The 17,605-nt window shown below is 34.7% G+C and overlaps 2 protein-coding genes across 6 annotated transcripts in view; one reads left to right on the top strand and one right to left on the bottom strand.

Annotated features, from left to right (window-relative positions):
• Nucleotides 1–1,137, bottom strand: part of LOC127648755 (V-type proton ATPase subunit H) — a 75,599-nt gene extending 74,462 nt beyond the window's left edge. For both annotated transcript variants that reach the window (XM_052133503.1, XM_052133504.1), the window contains exons 1-2: nt 1,084–1,137; nt 570–711 (exon numbers count right to left, since the gene is read on the bottom strand). In XM_052133503.1, the coding sequence (XP_051989463.1) occupies nt 570–673 (104 nt within the window). In that variant the 5' untranslated portion in view covers nt 674–711; nt 1,084–1,137. The remainder of the gene's footprint in view (nt 1–569; nt 712–1,083) is intronic.
• Nucleotides 1,138–1,644: 507 nt separating this feature from the next.
• Nucleotides 1,645–16,253, top strand: LOC127648757 (regulator of G-protein signaling 20-like). Of its 4 annotated transcripts, none has more exons than XM_052133509.1 (6): nt 1,824–1,951; nt 8,740–8,805; nt 9,508–9,671; nt 11,343–11,468; nt 12,150–12,384; nt 14,034–16,253. In XM_052133509.1, exons 3-6 carry the CDS (start codon nt 9,511–9,513, stop codon nt 14,220–14,222), a joined length of 711 nt encoding a protein of 236 aa, XP_051989469.1. In that variant the 5' UTR covers nt 1,824–1,951; nt 8,740–8,805; nt 9,508–9,510; the 3' UTR covers nt 14,223–16,253. The 4 variants fall into 4 exon arrangements, with proteins under 4 accessions (XP_051989467.1, XP_051989469.1, XP_051989468.1 ...); XM_052133508.1 differs by lacking the exon at nt 1,824–1,951 and adding an exon at nt 7,272–7,358; XM_052133507.1 differs by lacking the exon at nt 8,740–8,805 and having other exon boundaries at nt 1,645–1,951.
• Nucleotides 16,254–17,605: the final 1,352 nt, after the last annotated feature.

The raw sequence follows: 17,605 nt of genomic DNA, 5'->3' as shown, positions 1-17,605 counted from the left end.
ACACTACAGCCACATGCGCAGACTTGTGTGGAGTTGTTTTCGTTTAATGCAAAGGTCAAAAGCAATTAGGCTTATTTTAGAAAAAGTGAATTATTCTGTAAGATAGCAAACTATTATGAAAGCAATGCAATTACAATTTCCAGCAGTTTCAAGCACTTTATCCAAAATCCAAGCACTTTTCAAACCTTGAAAACACTACATTAAAATTTATTAAATAGCATTTTCAAGGATTTCCAGCACCCATACGAACCCTGAGAGAGGAATTACTCAAATAAATATGCAAATCATATTTTACGTTTTAAAATGCGATGAGACACCAATTCTGAACATACATGCATAACTTGCTTCATTCTTATTTAATTGGCAGTGTCTCAAAACCTAGTGTGCTGCATAAATAGTCAGCATTTTTGGGCATCATAAAGTCTCTAAACGGTCAGTATCCTGTTACAGTATTCTATGATGCAAATAGGTTTTTTGAGACAACCATTATGTTCTCAAACAAACAGAATTAAAAATCAGTATTTAGATTGTTCCTTGTGATCTAGAAGAGTTTAAGCAGAAGTACTCACTGGAGATAGGACTGCCAGTTGACCTTGTTTGCTCGAACCTCTGCGGCCTTGGCTGCGATGATGTTGGTCGGGACGGCAGCATCCACGGCCCCTCGGATATCCATCTTGACCTCTTTGTTATTCTATATCAGGACCTTAAAAACTTAAAATAGCATCAAGTTATTGTCAAGTTATTTTAGCATCGCAGTGACTACACTATCTTGATAACAGTGAAGGGGTAACAAATAACAACGAATTAGCCTACAACTTCATGACTTTAGTGGTGCACTGAAGACGAAATTTCAACATAACATGACAACATTCGTCCATACTATATCGTTCAAACAAAACTGTTGAATGGAAAGAGCCCTTGGACATCTGCTAATGTAAGCAAATGGCTATTTAGAAAGCTAGCGCGAGTGTCAATGTTAAATATGAAGTTCAGACATTCTAGCGCCGTTATCTGACAATTTTCTGTGAGCCAATAAGCTATATTTCTACAAGAAATATTAGAAATACATTTGACTTTGCTTACCTGATGCCACTGAGCAGGCAAATCGCAACAAAACGTCACGGGGTCAATATCACGTGATGCTGTCATGTGAGCGTGGGTTGAAGTTAACCCTTTAAAGAGCAATCTTTTTCAGATGTTGTTAAATAGTTATAGTTAAATGTATTTAAGGCGATTCATCCACTTATGGGCAGTGTTGCTCATGAATCTATTTTCTTCGATAGTGCAAACTGATTGCAGGGGCACCTATTTATAGTTATTTACAGGCCTATATTAAAATATAGTCAACCACATTTAAAAGTTCAGGGCCAAGAAAACCCTTATTGACCATATGCTTACATTTACATCCAAGGACTATCTAAACTTAGTGCATGTATTTTAACAAAATATTGCACACTTATGGCTGTGCACAAAGACAGGAGCGCACACATCCTGAGTTTAATCTGCCCTAAGCCTTTGAAGAGCCCTAAAGCATTGGGGGATCAGACTCGATGGGACATGCACATGTGTAATCCCTTCGCTGCCCTCTAAACCAAGTGCTGCTCTTATTTGTTGTCTTCTGTTGAAGTACCTGCTGGTCAGTGATGTGAAACTGCCTTGTATCATGAGAAACGCAATGACTTTGAATCTTTGTGAATGTGTTTGCTCTTTGAAAGCATGGAAAGACTTCAGATGAGGAATGTCATGTAACAGGACTGTTTTAAATTGGGAGGTCTGGCCCTCTTCTGTGGTACAGAGTTTTCGGCTTTCTCCCTACTTGATGTGGAGGCAGCTACGGCATCTTCTCTTGGCCTGTCGGCACGAAGAGGGTTACTTCGCAACAGGAGGTTATGAAAATGAGGATGAGAATGACAATACAGAGGACAGATCAAAGGATCCCATTTCCTTTCAGGTAAGTCAGGGTATGGACCAATCTTTCTGATGCCAAAACTAGAGAGGTGCTTGATTATTTAAAGTTAACCATGAGAGCCATATTAACATTTCAAAAGAGCTTTTTGTTTTTCCTGACAACTATGTTGACAATATGAGATATTATAGATTTTGACAGAAACAAAGGCTTCCTCTATACACACTTCCAAAACGGTTCCTGGATGCTATCTATTGTCCATGGAGGCAGCTCTCTTTGATGTGATCAGGTTATTTCTGGACATCTTCCTGTCTGAATAGGGATTAAGAGTACTTGAGGAAATGGTTGCATAATGTATGATATATGTTTGACAAGAATAGTCTCAAACTTACATGATCATATCATATATGTTGACAGGTGTATAGAATCTGGAACAAATTTGGCCATTGATGTTAAAACTTTATGGAAAACATCAGACTTTTGTTAGTTGTAACTTCAGAATTAAAGGAGTAATTATCCATGTTACTTGGAAAAAACCTGAGACTTCTGAGAACTTGCTTGTATCCGTAACTTGTTTGTATACATAGGAACCGGGGCTGGATTCACAAAATGATAGAAGAAAATTCAGTAACACTTTACAACAAAGTTCCATTTGTTAACATCAGTTAACAGCATTTGTTAACATGAACTAAAAATGAACAATACTTTTACAGCATTTAACAATCTTAGTTAATGTTAAATTTACAATATAGTAATACATTTTTAAAATCAAAAGTTGTAACATTAGTTAATGCACTATGAACTAGCATGAACTAACCATAAACAATTGTATTTTCATTAACTATCATTTACAAAGATTAATAAAGGCTGAAAAATATATTGTTCATTGTTTGTTCATGATACCTAATGCACTAATTAATGTTTACGAATGGAACCTGATTGTCTCAACTCTAACCGAATGTCCCATATAATGGTATATACTTTTCTAGATCCGCTCCTGGGAACATTCTTAAGAAATTCTTATAATTTATCCTAAGAAATTTCTTAATTTTTTTCTTTAGACCATTTTTGTGAATCCGGCCCTTGGGTCTGCAATCTAACTGCATCTATTATTTACATCATGCATGTCTTTTTTTTAAATACATTCAGCCACAATAAACAGGTGAACCACAGATATGTTCAAATCTATTTGTTTTATAAAAATATGTAGCCTATTGTATTTAAGATTTTGGTGGTAGACGACAGAATATCTAATAAAAAGAAAGATCAGAAAATGCTTTTTTTCTGAATCGGCTGATCTGATGTCATCACCTATTGCACTCATCATTTTGAAATATCGGAGTAAACGTGACAGGATTTTCTGCAATGAGACCTGCATAGTTGGCCTCTGACGTCCTCAGCATGTTAGATGGAAATTGGAGAGTGTCTTTTAGTTATTTAATGAATTCCGAGAAAAATGTCTTGAAATTATTTAGATTTGCTGTCTTGTTCTTGCCTCAATTTTTGGACAGTATTAGCACATTCATTGAATGGAACACCTTTAATCCTTTCAGCTCGGATTGGCCCAGGTCCACCAAGACAAAAATAATAATCAAAATATGAATAACTACAGTCTTGACCAACACAAAATAGGTATCGTTTTAAAGCTTAGAAGCTCTTTAACAATGATGATGTAGGCATTATGACCAAAACTGAACAAGTGCTTTGAAATTGGCAGACAAATCAGAAGTGTTCTGTTCATTAATAATTTTAATATTATGTATTAAATGTATTATATTAATATTAATAATTTTGCACTGCACATTTTATTGTAATCATTAAAAACATCAGACTGATCAAATAGCCATGTGTCATATGTCATTGGAAAGCTCTCAAAGAGTAGAATACAACCATCCTATTTGTTTTACTCATAGGCAAATTTCACTCATAGTATATTTCAATTTGCTAATAAGCTGCATTTTTGTTTCACAAAAAAATAAAAAGAACATAAAATATTGCATACCATTACTTGGAGTAGGAAACAAAAAAAAAAAACAAAACAAAAAAAAAAAACAGTTTTTCTGAGCTACCTTATTTACACCCTGAGATATATAATGTCAAATCAGAAAAATAAGAAAAAAAAAAAAAAAAACTAAAATTAATTTTCAGCAGTTTCTTAGGCTGAGAGTCTAATAAATTATCATAATATATATCATATATATTTTTTTAAGTTTTCTTTCAAATTATACCAAACAACTGACCCTCAATGTTTTTGTTTTTATAGAGTTATAAGCCTTTAAAACACCTTCAGAGCTTACAGGGGTCAAATTTAAAAAAGCTTTTTGTTTGACGATATAAGAGACAGTTAGATGTAACAGACCTGACTGGGCATGAAGCTTAAAGGGAAGGACATCTGGTTTATTTTTTTTATTAAACTCTTAAATTCACATATGAGTTAATTTAATGACCTTCATGGAGATCAATTTGAAAATGGCATGACCCTTGAAACCAACCTTTGTTCTCCTAGAGAGTTCTCTGTTTCTGTTTTTCCTGACCTTTCTACTTCAAAGGTTAGGAAGAACAGTTCTACAACATTATTGACATTAAGGTATTGTTTTTTATGATCAATTATTTCAGAACAGACCTTTATTCCAAGACAATCCTACTTGGAGTTTAATAAGTCCCTCCCTTTGTCAATCAAGAATAGCCCAACTAATGTGGAATGAAAGATGGAACATAGATATGGACTCTCTGGAAAAAAATACATATCCAGAAAACCAGTGGTCAAATTGAGATATTATAGACTATATTTCTTTTGATTTATATATTTTGATTTTCATTTGGATAAGGATTACAAAGCTTTTGCTAATATCTGTGATGTTTTATCATGCTATTGTTTGTGTTTAAAGAAAAACAAATTAACTCACTGTTTAATCTCCAATTTAATGCAGATTATCTAATGTTTGTTAAAGTAAATTTAACAATCATTGATACAGCACCCTGACCCAATGCACAGCGTTTGCATTTTTGTGGTGCTGGGATACACAGTTATGTTCTTGATGCCTATTGAGGCTGCCATTCTCATGTATCTAGAAGGTTAGACAGTTAGTGTTTTCATTTAATCCAAAACTGCTGCCTTGTACAGTACAATTTGCCTTGGGATACCATTGAATGTTCTCCAATTAAACAAAAACAAAAACAACAACAAAAATTAGGTAAAGACTAACTTAAAATGTTTTAATGGTTTACACTAGAAACATCTCTGATGTTAACATATTCAGACATAGCTAATGCAATACTCTTTAAATATTATTTGAAATCTTTTCACATCAATAGAATTGGTAAAGGTATAGATTTATACAAGCTGGCAAACAGTACCACCTAGCGTTTACAGTGAGCTGGGTCTCTCTCACTCTCTTTTCCACATGACCGAATGTCAAGACACTATATCTATTTATACCACTGTTTCTAGATCTATGGTTTCACAATTATACAATTATATGGTTTTAATAATTATAATAATAACGCTTTATCTGCTTTATATTCCACATTTCCAATATGCATACCAGGCCTGTCTTTGATGTTTCACTCAAATTTGGATTGTCACGTACATCTCCAGCAGATGTCAGTAATGCCTTTTGAAAACCATGCGAAATGCCGTAGTAGACTAGAGTAGCATAGACTGTCAGCAATGGAAAACGTCATGTGGTTGGTTGGGTTCAAGTTATTAACGTCTTCACATAATGAGGACGTCTTAGTCCATTTATTTTATAACTGTGATGTATCCGCAAACTTTTGATTTGATATTTGACCAACGAAAAATTGTCTACAGTTTATCACTGAAAGATGTCATATGTAGGCCTACTTATACAAACAAGAACACGATTGTGGAGTAGGTGAACTTTTACATTCTGCATTGAAAATATTACATCCTTAAACAAAAATGAGCAAATTGCCAACCAAATTTTCATTTATATTTGTTAGAAATTGAGCTTTTGAAAAATAAATCTTTAAAATGTATTGTCAATAAGAAGAATGACACTACTAAATTTTACTGAGAACTTCTTTGCACTGTAAAGCCCCTCACCTTTTACCTTACTGCATCTTATATTTATATATATTAGTTATTTTTATATTTATAATTATTATTATTTTATTTGTATCCTTTTTTATCCTTTGTTTAATTTGAAGATTGTAATTTTGTAGACTAGAGTATATATATATATATATATATATATATATATATATATATATATATATATATATATATATATATATATATTACTTATATGTTTAGTATTCTTTTATTTATATCCTTTTTTGCGCTCTGTTGAACTTGAAGAAGATTGTAATTTTGTAATTTCTATACTGATTTGTTTCTGAACTTTTGTGAACATGCAATATGTCACAACAAAACAAACAATAAGCCTAACGTATTCACATCCACAATATCGACCGTGAACGGTCCACATACGCACCAACTAATTAACTGCCATCACACGTCCTATAATATTGCACAATGAGTAAACTAGTGGTATTTGAACCCTTTAGGTTTCGAATTCCGAGTATACTCACTGACGCACTATCCAATTTGATGGCAAATTCAGGACCATGGACAGAGTCAGTTGTGCTGTGAACGTTCTTTATGAGATTTGGCTAGCGTCACAATTTGTGCACTGAACTGAAAAATGACTGCATTTGCGCTAAAACACGGTTCGAATTTATATAATTACTTGTCGAAAAACTTGGTTGAGATCTTGTAACCACACCATTGAAAAATGTTTGTGTTCTGTATGTCTCTAAGGGACAGATAGGGGGTCTTCCTCACATTTTCAACCCCATGGTCTACTATAAAGGGCCGTTCTGAACCCGTACCTGCAGCCAAACGATACAGCTGAGCGCAGGTGTCTCCGGACGCGTTTTTGAAAGTCCTTAGAACGCGGAGCTCCTGCACTGTCACATTCCATGACACTTTACTGCCACCTCATTTGAGGCGTACAGATACGTTAAACCTACCCATCCTCCCACGTTAAGGCCAGTTCACACTTTTGGCATTTGTTAGGCTGGTTTAATAATGTGCGTTGCTTCTCACCATTGTAAATCCAATTGTCAACTTTAGAATGTTATTAAACATTCTCTGAGTCTATGCATTTATTGTTCCGCTTACATACTGTACGACATGGCATCTCGTTGTCCCTTTTCGTGATAAAACGCATTTGAATGCGTCACGTTGTGTGGGTAAAATTTAGAATCACGTTTAGTGTTCCTGTTTTACTGTTAATGTTGCGGCCATTGATTTAAGTGCTTACCAGTGACATCCAGGATTTACGCTTCCACCACCACCACCACTACAGCTCTTGAGCGAGACGCATGCGCATTGACAAAAAATAGCCGGTCCTTAAAAAATTCTTATGCCAACGGATGTAATCAAGGCAAAGAATATCTCTTATCTCTGGGCATACATGGTGAAATTGTAAGTATGGGGATCTTAAGCTTATTTTAAATAAACGAGTTATCAGTGGAGAAAACGACCGTTGAGTTTGATTGTTGAAGGTGGCATGTCATGTTTGACAGAAATATCTTTTCGATGGTTGTCCTTGGCGATAAAGAGATATTGTAGCTGTGCTTCATGGTGGCACTTTGAAATGAGAGAATACGCGATGGAAATACGATTCGTCCATTACGTTTTTATTTAAAAAAGAATAGGCTCTGAATTGAAAGATTGTGTCTTTATTTTCGTTACGAATGTGATCGACAATAAAAGCTATAACATTCATTTTTCGTATGATATGCTTCGTTTAAAATCAAGCAGACTGTATCGGTCTTTTTCTGTCCGTAGCTACCAACGTATGCCAGCCTTATGGCGCGTGAAATCAAGGGCACTAAATTTTCAGTCGTAAATTGCCGAATATTGTTTTCTATATAGTGATTATTATTATGATCAATCGCGGATTGAGTATTTCTTATGCACCGTGGCTTATGGTCACTAATGAAGGGATCCTACTGCAGCTAGACGCGTGCTGCGCCTCCTCCTACCTTCACCAAATATTCAAACAGCTTTGCCAAGCATCGTCCCTCAAGCGAGGAATTTGCCATGATTCCTTTTTACACAGCAAAATTTAGTATGATCAGACCCATTGATCCTAAGTCACTTAATTATTATACAGTATCTCTCTTTGAATTCAAAATTCTCATATGTATTAATTTACAAGAAGAAAATTTCAGTTTGATTTGCTTCATATAGCCTTCAATTGTATATCCATGTCATGGTTTGTTTGAGCTCCAAAGCCATGTTGGTTGAATCAGTACACACACCAAAAGTTTGTGGAAATACTGTATAGAAAGCCAACCCACATGGCAACAAGTCTAAATGCATTGTGCTGGAGGCCTATTGTGATAATTATGTTATGAAAATAATTTATTTCATCAACAGATATTGAAGAAGTTGTAATTATGAATTCAGTTTGAATCTATCAGTTATTATTTATTGTTTAGGAACTTGATAAATACGTTGAATTTTAAGAATTCTAACTACTTTTTTACAAAAAAATCCAGAAATCTAGTGGGACTGAAGTCTAACTTATGGCAATTAGATTGAATATTTAAAGGACAGCATTTGTGTCATAATGTTGATTACCACAAAAACATTATTTGACTCATCCCTCCTTTTCTTAAAAAACAGTAAAAATGTAGGTAACATTGAGGCACTTTTCCTCAAATTGTTGGAGGATTTAAAGGCAATAATGTGATGCCTATAATTTCTTTAAAAAACTTTAACATTAACTCTACTGTTAAAACTTAAAATTATTTAAACTGTAAAGTTGTTTAAATTGTCATTTTTATGGTCGTTTTAGGGTTTACAGCGTTACGTCTTCATGGCAACAAAGTTGTAAAATTGGCTATAACTTTACACAGAAAAGGTGAGTAAACAAGTTTATCACACTAAAATCATGTTAACACATATTGTTTATGTCATGTGTCTATACTTTTGAAACAGTGAGCATTTTAATGTTTATGGTTTGGCTCCCATTCACATCCATTGTAAGTGCCTCACTGTAACCCAGAGTTTTTTGTTTTTTTTAAGAAAAAGAGGGGAAAGTCTAAATACATTCTGTGGTTATCAACATTATGTCACAAATGCTGTTGATTAACTTGTATTAAACCCAGAATATTCCTTTTGGTAGTATGCATGTTTTCAAAATCACCGGAAGAGAGGTAATTGCTCAAGTATGTGCTAACATGTTAGGTCATGTTAGTCTTTGTGCCATGTTGGTTTATTTGGTCAAGTTAAAACATGCCCACATTCAGTCAATCTATATGCACATTTACCATCACTTTGGGATTGGGGTTTTATCCTTTCATTTTCCAGCATGATCAGATAATGGAAACCACTTCCAATCATATTGGTTTGACCAGCCTCCATTTTACTTCTGTGCTTGATGTTTCTTTTTAGCATTCTTTTCTCCATTGTAAACCACAAAATGTTTAAGCAGATTTGAGAAAAATTATTTCCTCCGATATGTTCACCCTCACAATTTCTTATTGAGCCATTGATATTAGCCGTTGATCTCTGTGGCTGCATTTGTATTGGCTCAGACTCAGTTGCATCCTGTTTTCTGCAGCCCATGGGATCAGAGCGGATGGAGATGCGAAAGAGACAGATGTCGGTGCAGCAGGAGTTGGTGGCGGGGACTACAGCACCGACACAGAACGAGCAACCCAGCCAGGGGAACCGTGGCTCCAATGCCTGCTGCTTCTGTTGGTGCTGTTGCTGTAGCTGCTCTTGGTAGGAGTATTTTCATTTGCTACACTGGTAATGTGGGATATTATCTAACATGTTTAGCTTTAGGCCCAATTGATGACCAAGAAACCACCATATTTTAAGGAAATTATTGCATGGGACAAGACGTAAATATTACTTTGTGGTTTGAAAATGAAAATATTGTCATCATGTTGTTCCAAATCCATATTAGTTTCTATCATCTATGGAGCACAAAATGAGATGTTAGGCAGAATGTTACCTTCAGTCACGATTCACAATGATTGCACCTGTTTGCCAAACAGTCTTCTCCTTTTGCGTTCTACGGAAGAGAGTAAAGTCAAATTGGTTTGGAGCAATGTGAGAGTGAGCAAATGACATAATTAAATTTTTTGGGTGAGTCATCCCATTAAAGCTGAAGTGTGTAACTTTTTCGGTGTTAACATATTTTCTCCTGTCCCAGCCTGAAATGCAAAGACAACTGTAAGTATGCCATTTGTTGGTTAATTTTCTCGAAAAATAGGAACACTGTCTTTGTGGGCTATAAATATTCCTCTGCTTGTTTTGAGTGACCCGTCCAGCCCGACACAACAACACTGACTCAACCAATGATGTGATTTGGGGGCGGGACTATCAGTTTGTTTGTTATAAGAAAAGGGGAGTATTCGGAAGGCTGTTTGAAAACAATGTTTATTTTTGTAGTTCCATTATGTGGCACTAGCGGAACAGGAAATACACACTTCAGCTTTAAGCATCATTGCTTGATAAATATGCCTGGAATATTGACAAGAAATGCTTTAATTCTATGAAATATTGTACACTCTACTGTTTTTAATTCATTTTCCGTGTTTGCAGAAAAAAAAGCAATTTTTACTGAGGTGTCAGGGATCCCAAGACATCTTTGAAAATTCCTCTTGAGATCAGGTAGTCAAGCACATTGGACAATGTGCTCTGATCACCTGAGCTCACGGATTCCTGTTTGTGAGCTCATTATGAGCACCTGTTACAGAGCTAAATTGAACATTGGGAAGACTTAAAGGAATATTACGGGTTCAATAAGTTAAGCTCAATCAACAGCTCAAATTATAGCATAATGTTGATTGCCAAAAATAAATAAGTTTGACTCATCCCTCCTTTTCTGTAAAAAAGTTACAGTGAGGTGCTTACAATGGAAGTGAATGGGGCCAATTTTTGGAGGGTTTAAAGGCAGAAATGCGAAGCTTATAATTTTACAAAAGCACTTACATTAATCCTTCTGTTAAAACTAGTGTATAATTTGAGCTGTAAAGTTGTTTAAATCATAATTTTTACAGTAATTTTAGGTTTTGTTGACATTGCATCATCATGGAAATGAAGTTGTAAAATCGAAAAGGGTAGTAAGAGATTTAATCACACTAAAGTCATATTAACACATATATTGTTTATGTCTTGTGTCTTTACTTTTGAAATAGTGAGTATTTTAATGTTTATGGATTGTCCCATTCACTTCCATTTTAAGTGCCTCACTGTAACACAGATTTTATTTTTTATTTAAAAAAAAAAAAGGAGGGGCAAGTCAGAATTATTTTTTGTGGTAATAAACATCATGCCACTAATGCTATATATTGAGCTTAACTTGTATTGAACCCAGAATATTTCTTTAAATAGCTCTAAGAGAGAAGGAACTCAGAGGCTTCCTAATGCCTACTGTTACTCTAGGTGTCTTGGAATCATGATGCGTTTACTACCCTGCAGTCTCACTGTTAGGAATGAAGACAGAGATGAGAGGAACCGAAGAGCCTCATATGATTTTAAAGCAGAGGGGAATGCAGACTTTGAGGAGAGGTCAGTCGTTCCAACTTTTTATAGGAAGAGGTGTTCTAAAACTACTTAAAAGCCCACAAAGCTTCATAAAAAAGTAAAACAGCTACACAGCTGTTAAATGGGGGTTTATCTATAAAATATTAAAACGTGAAACCAAAAAGACTTTCATATAAGAATTATTGGTTCACAAAAATATACTCCGAAAGTGAAGTGTTGTAAAACAAACCCTTAATTGTAAGTAACTTAAATGGCTAAAAATCAGTGTTCTTGTTCCTCAAGATGTTTTGTCATTTAGTCAAAATTGGCTTGGATTTTGTTTGGTGTGTAGAACATTCAGAACTAGCTTCGAAACTTTCTTTCATTCTCATCTTATCTTACAATTTATGATGTTTAGAACAATGCACACAGGACACAATACAGTGCCATTTTCTTCAAGAGACTTGCATATAACCATTAGATGGATGAGCATGAGATGAGCGAAACGATAAGCTCCAGAGCCCAGGACCACCCTGCATGTGATGTGAATGTGTATATTTTTAGAAAATATTTACTGTCAAGGGGCAGTTCTGCATGGTGCATATTTGCGCCAAACAATCTCCTGTTACTCCTGAAATTATCCTACTTTGTGAGTATTTGGTAATAAGAGGTGTCACTGTGGTGTTTGTTGGGTAAATTGAACAAGACCTTTGTAATTCTTGACAGTCCAAAACCCACTGCGGATGAGGTGTGTGCATGGGGGGAATCCTTCGACAAGCTAATGCTCTGCCCTGTTGGAAGAAGTGCCTTCCGGCAGTTTCTTCGCACTGAGTTCAGTGAGGAAAACATGCTCTTTTGGTTGGCTTGTGATGAATTTGCTAAGGAAACCAATAAGAGCATCATTGAGGAGAAGGCGCGGGTTATATATGAAGACTACATCTCTATTCTCTCTCCCAAAGAGGTCAGTGGGAGCAATAAAGTAAATATTTCCTTTATAATCGTAGTGTAAAAATGAAAAGAAACTTGAGATTCCACTTGAAGTTCCTCAGATTGCCACACTGGCAGCACCCTGGAGAACCTCTAGGAACCCTCTTAAAAAGGGGAGTTCTCTGAGGCCACATTCACACAAAGATTTTTGGTTGAAAATGTTGTTTTCTATTTCCACATCATCATTTTTTGTATGATGCAGCACTTTAAGTCTCCATTTTCAGAGGAGGAATGTTTCAATGTGAATGAGAGGCATGAATGTAGCAAAATCAAAATGTGTTTGTGTGGAAGTAGCCTAATGGAACCCATAAGATCCTGCAAGAACTAAAAAGACTGTCAACTGTTTCTAAACCCATTCTCAGTAACCCCATTATAAAGGAAATACACTTATGGCACATAAAACACATATTGTAGTTCCTTTAGTACAAATTAGGATACCTGAGTCACCCTTAAACGTGTACCCTAGAGTTTCTCCAGAACATGGGTTTTCAAAATTTTAGATGCCAATGATCCCTAAATATGATGATCCCCTTGCGAGGGACCCCCAGCTAATTTACATATTTGAATGAATAAAGTCACCTTTATACTGTGTGAAAAAAGTGTAAGTGAAATATTATAAAGACAACATTGTTTGCATGTTGTTTGTCATTATTGCACTGAAGACAAAATAAATGAATAAATATTATCTTGAAAAAAGTTACTCTTTATTAAGTTTACAGTGTATCTTTTTACTACACAATAAAAATATAATAATATTTGGTAAATAAACCTGAAGAGAAACATTTTCAATTCAAATGTATCTGCATGGTGCAGTACACAATGCATATTGTTCCAAAGCAGCTTTACAGAGAATATTTATTTACAAACTCAGTGAGCAAGTTAAAGGTGATGGTGTCAAGAAGAATAGGTCCATACAATTCAAGTGAATGGTTACCAGACATTTGAAGCTCCAAAAATCACATAAAGGCTCTATAAAAGTAATCCGTATGACTCCAGTGGTTAAATCCATGTCTTCAGAAGCGATTTGATAGGTGTGGGTGAGAAACAGATCAATATTTTTTACTATATATTAAAGTAAAAGTGGAGATTTATAGTAAAAAAAGGATTGAAAAAGAATTCTGTTTCTTACCCAAAGTTATTGCATCGTTTCAGACATATATTAAACCACTGGAGTCATATGGATTACTTTTATAGTGCATTTATGTGATTTTTGGAGCTTCAAAATTCTGGTAACCATTCACTTGAATTGTATGGACCTACAGAGCTGAAATATTCTTCTAAAATCTTTGCTTTTTTTCTGCAGAAGAAAGAAAATCATGCACATTGGGATGGTATGAGAGTAATTGATGAGAGAATTAAAATTTTTGGTGAACTATACCTTTAACCTCATAATTTTCGTACAATCATTAGAAAGTATATTGAAAAAGTAATAATGCCAAATGTTAACCTTTTTACTTTTTGCACCCCCTTGGGGCCTTCTGGGGGTCCCCGTACTCCAGTTTGAAAACCCCTGCTCCAGAAGGTTCGACCAGTGTGAAATCTAAGAAAACCCAAAAGGTTCCTCAAGTATCTTTTCATTTTAAAAGTGGCATGCCAAATATAGTTTTTTTGTGCTTTTCTCAGGTGAGCCTTGACTCCAGAGTTCGGGAGGTTATAAACAGGAACATGCTAGAGCCAACATCCCACACATTTGATGACGCCCAGCTCCAGATATACACGCTAATGCAAAGAGACTCATATCCACGATTCATGAACTCCCAGGTCTACAAAACCCTGCTTAAGACAGTCTCCGAGCAGTCGGTGGAATCTTAGATCTTTGTGATCCTGGTTGAATTTCCCCTCCCTATCTTTTATTTTACCTTTCCTTGTGTATGTTTAAAAGGACCTAAGAATAGGTCCTCCCAGGGATTTTACTGCTATAGGGATCTGTACCTGACAAAAAAACACTCAGGTCTCCACGTCACTGGATTAAAAAAAAAAAGTCTCAAATCTCCTGAGGGCTCCACAACACAAGTACTGCTACAGATCAGCATAGCAAGATGCTCCAAAGGATTATCAGTGCATTTTGAGGTTTTTAAGAAAATAATATATTTTATTTGTGTTGAAGTTTTTATTGTTTCTAACAATTTGTTTTTTTATTTATGTTTGAATGAAGATGTGATACCAATTGTGGGCTATATACAGTATATACAGTGATATATTTATGAATTTGTATTACATTTCTTCAACCATTTTCTTGTGTTACAATGTTAAAAGAAAAGGGAATTATGGGTAACCAGTATTGCCCATTTCTGAATAGTGCATATGAGAATCAAAGCTCAAATCAAGGCAAGAATTCAGTTGTACCCAGGGGACCCTCTGTGGTACACAGTATTATTATTCAGTATTATTATTCAGTATACTCCCAGTTATAATGACTTGGCATCTCCAATGGAAAGATTACAATTATCTGCCATTGCACTTTGACGTCAGTATTAAAGGCAGAGACTGAAGTAGGGGAAAAATATTAAAATAACAAAGGACAAAACTTAAAGACAAAATGCATAAAAAAGTAATGTCACAATGGATGATTTTGTCACCAAATTTAAATGGATGAAAATGGAAATGAAACCAGCTTTTAATATCAGATAACGTATCTCAAAAGGCATAGTGAAATTAGTTTCCCTTGCTTTTGTATTCCACAAGAAAATATTAAGAATTTAAAGAAATATCCTCCATCAATAAGTGTTTTTGTATTATTATTATTATTCTGTATCATAGCATTAAATTATTCCTATGCTGCACACAGAATGAGCAGCTAAGCGATGGTTGGACATGCCTATTCCTCATCCCAAAGATAATATAAAGACAGAAAGTCTAATCTCTTTTGTGTACAGTATGTTGAGGTAGTAATATTTTCACGAATTACCTCTAATGACTTTGAGAGGAATATAACAGATTTAGCATGCAGTATTTTTACTACAGTATCAAATGTATTTACGATTTAAACATCTCCCATTTCTACAGTATATATAGATCTGAATGGAAAAGTACAGGCTTTATTGACAGGACCCTCATAAGTAGATGACACCAAAGTAGCCAAGTCAAGTAAAACTGTGTAAATTAGCGAAGTGGAGCTGCCAAGTTCTTCTGTATTTTTAGTTCTGTGAATTACTTTGCTGCCTGACTTTCATGTCGCTCAAAGACAAGATCCTCACGTGGGGAAGTGCCTTGACATTACATTTTGTGACATCTCTTTTTTGGCAATAGTTAATTTAAACTCTTGCCACATATGTAGACTCTGGGCCTTTGATCAATTCATGAGATGACTTGTCCTGCACAGTAACTTCTGAATTGAAATATTGCACTTCATTTGCCTCTAGTTTTGAAGTGGAAACAAACACCATCAGTTTTTTCAAGTGCTAAAGTCATTATATTTAAGGAATGAGGTTTGTTCGTCAGGTAGAGATGAGGACAATTAATTAAGATTGTTGATCAAAGTCCAAACACATATCTACCAACATGTATTTCATGGTGGTGCTTTTACTTGTCTTAGACTAAATTAATATGTGCAATTGACGTGCAATTTCAGCTGATGGATTCACCATATAGATCAACCTCAAATATAATCTAAGCCAATGGTTTGGCATTATACTGCCTATAATTTTTTTCTTTCACTCTTTTTGTTGTTGTTCTGTAAAGTATTAAAAAAAGTGTTATTTTCCAATCATTTTACATACAAATTATAAAACATTTTTGATTAATAATACATGAATGTTTACAGTAATCAAATTAGTTTTTTTCCTGTTTAATTGAATTGAGAAATCTTTTTATTTGTGGGCATTTTGGAATCTTTAAGATACAATAAAGCACAATAATTTTAAAATGTGTGATTGTTTAAAGAGATTAAACAAACATTCTGTGAGCACCCCCTGCTTATGCATCACTTCCTATATAGTTTTAGTAATTCTGAAAATCAAAGTATGAATTAAGGCCCCAGGGAGCAAGCATTTTTAAAGTAATCTTTAAGTAATGTCCAAATAATGAGAATTTGATTGTAAGATTAAAATTATGAGAATGAATAGGAGCGGGTAAACATATCGATTTCCAGATGCATCACGATCTTCATTTGAACGATCTCGATATCGATTCTTAAATCTCAAGATCAATCTTGTTCTCTGTGTGCAACCCTCCACTTCAATGAGAGGAAATCACACGCGTTTGTGACCAAATTTCACACAATGTGACAAAAAATGTATATACAGAAGCCTATTTGTCATCTGGCTGGTAAATGTCAAATTTCACTCACCAGTGATTGTGTAGTATAGTGGTGAAGTATTCAGCAGTGAGATCCTTTCATTGCGAGTTGAGAGTAAAAGATTGTCTGTGTAATGTGTCCCCAAAGATGAGATCCACACAACCAAACTGCCAATGAAAAAGTCTCTTTTAATACCCTTTTTTGTTCTTTACAGTCAGTTGTTGATCAAAATCATCAGACATAGCATAGATGAGATCAAGCCATTCAAGACTCTCTGGTTGACATGCACTACTTTAAGACGCTGTTTACAGAAACGTCGGGTTTCCTTAGCACATGTTCGACAAGTCAATATAAATACCTGTAAATAGTGCAAATTATGCAATTAAGCAATAAAAATGTTCCTAAATATAATATATGCAATATAATATTTATTGATAAAATACATTGATTTGTTCATTTGTAAAAAGCTCAAATGTGAAATGAAAATAGAATTCGTTTTTTTTATTAGTTTTTCCCTTTTTTATGTGCAAAAGGGACTTTATAACTAACATATACTCATTTTAACCGATACTGAATCAAGAGCTTGAGAATCGGAATCGAATTGGGAAACCTGTGTCAATACCCAGCCCTAAGAATGAACACACCATTAAGCTACTACATTGTAAAAGAGAGAACAATGTACTACGACTACAAGAAAACTGTTGCAATGCTATTCTCTAAAAACAAGTCCTAATATGTCACAAAATGTCACTTCTCAAGAAAATGTATCTTGTTTTGATGTTTTTACTAGAAAACAAGACAAAGTTCTGATTTGTGCAGTGTACACAAACACCAATATCATAAAATGTGTCACTTCTTTATTGCTCTCTATTTGTAATAAACATGCAAATAACTAATCCAAATGTTTAATCTAAACTCATCAATATAGTGCAGAGCAGTTGGTTTCTGTTTGGTCTCC

The sequence above is a fragment of the Xyrauchen texanus genome, chromosome 9, assembly GCF_025860055.1.
Source record: "Xyrauchen texanus isolate HMW12.3.18 chromosome 9, RBS_HiC_50CHRs, whole genome shotgun sequence".
Taxonomy (NCBI): domain Eukaryota; kingdom Metazoa; phylum Chordata; class Actinopteri; order Cypriniformes; family Catostomidae; genus Xyrauchen; species Xyrauchen texanus.
This window is presented reverse-complemented; position numbering and strand designations above follow the sequence as displayed.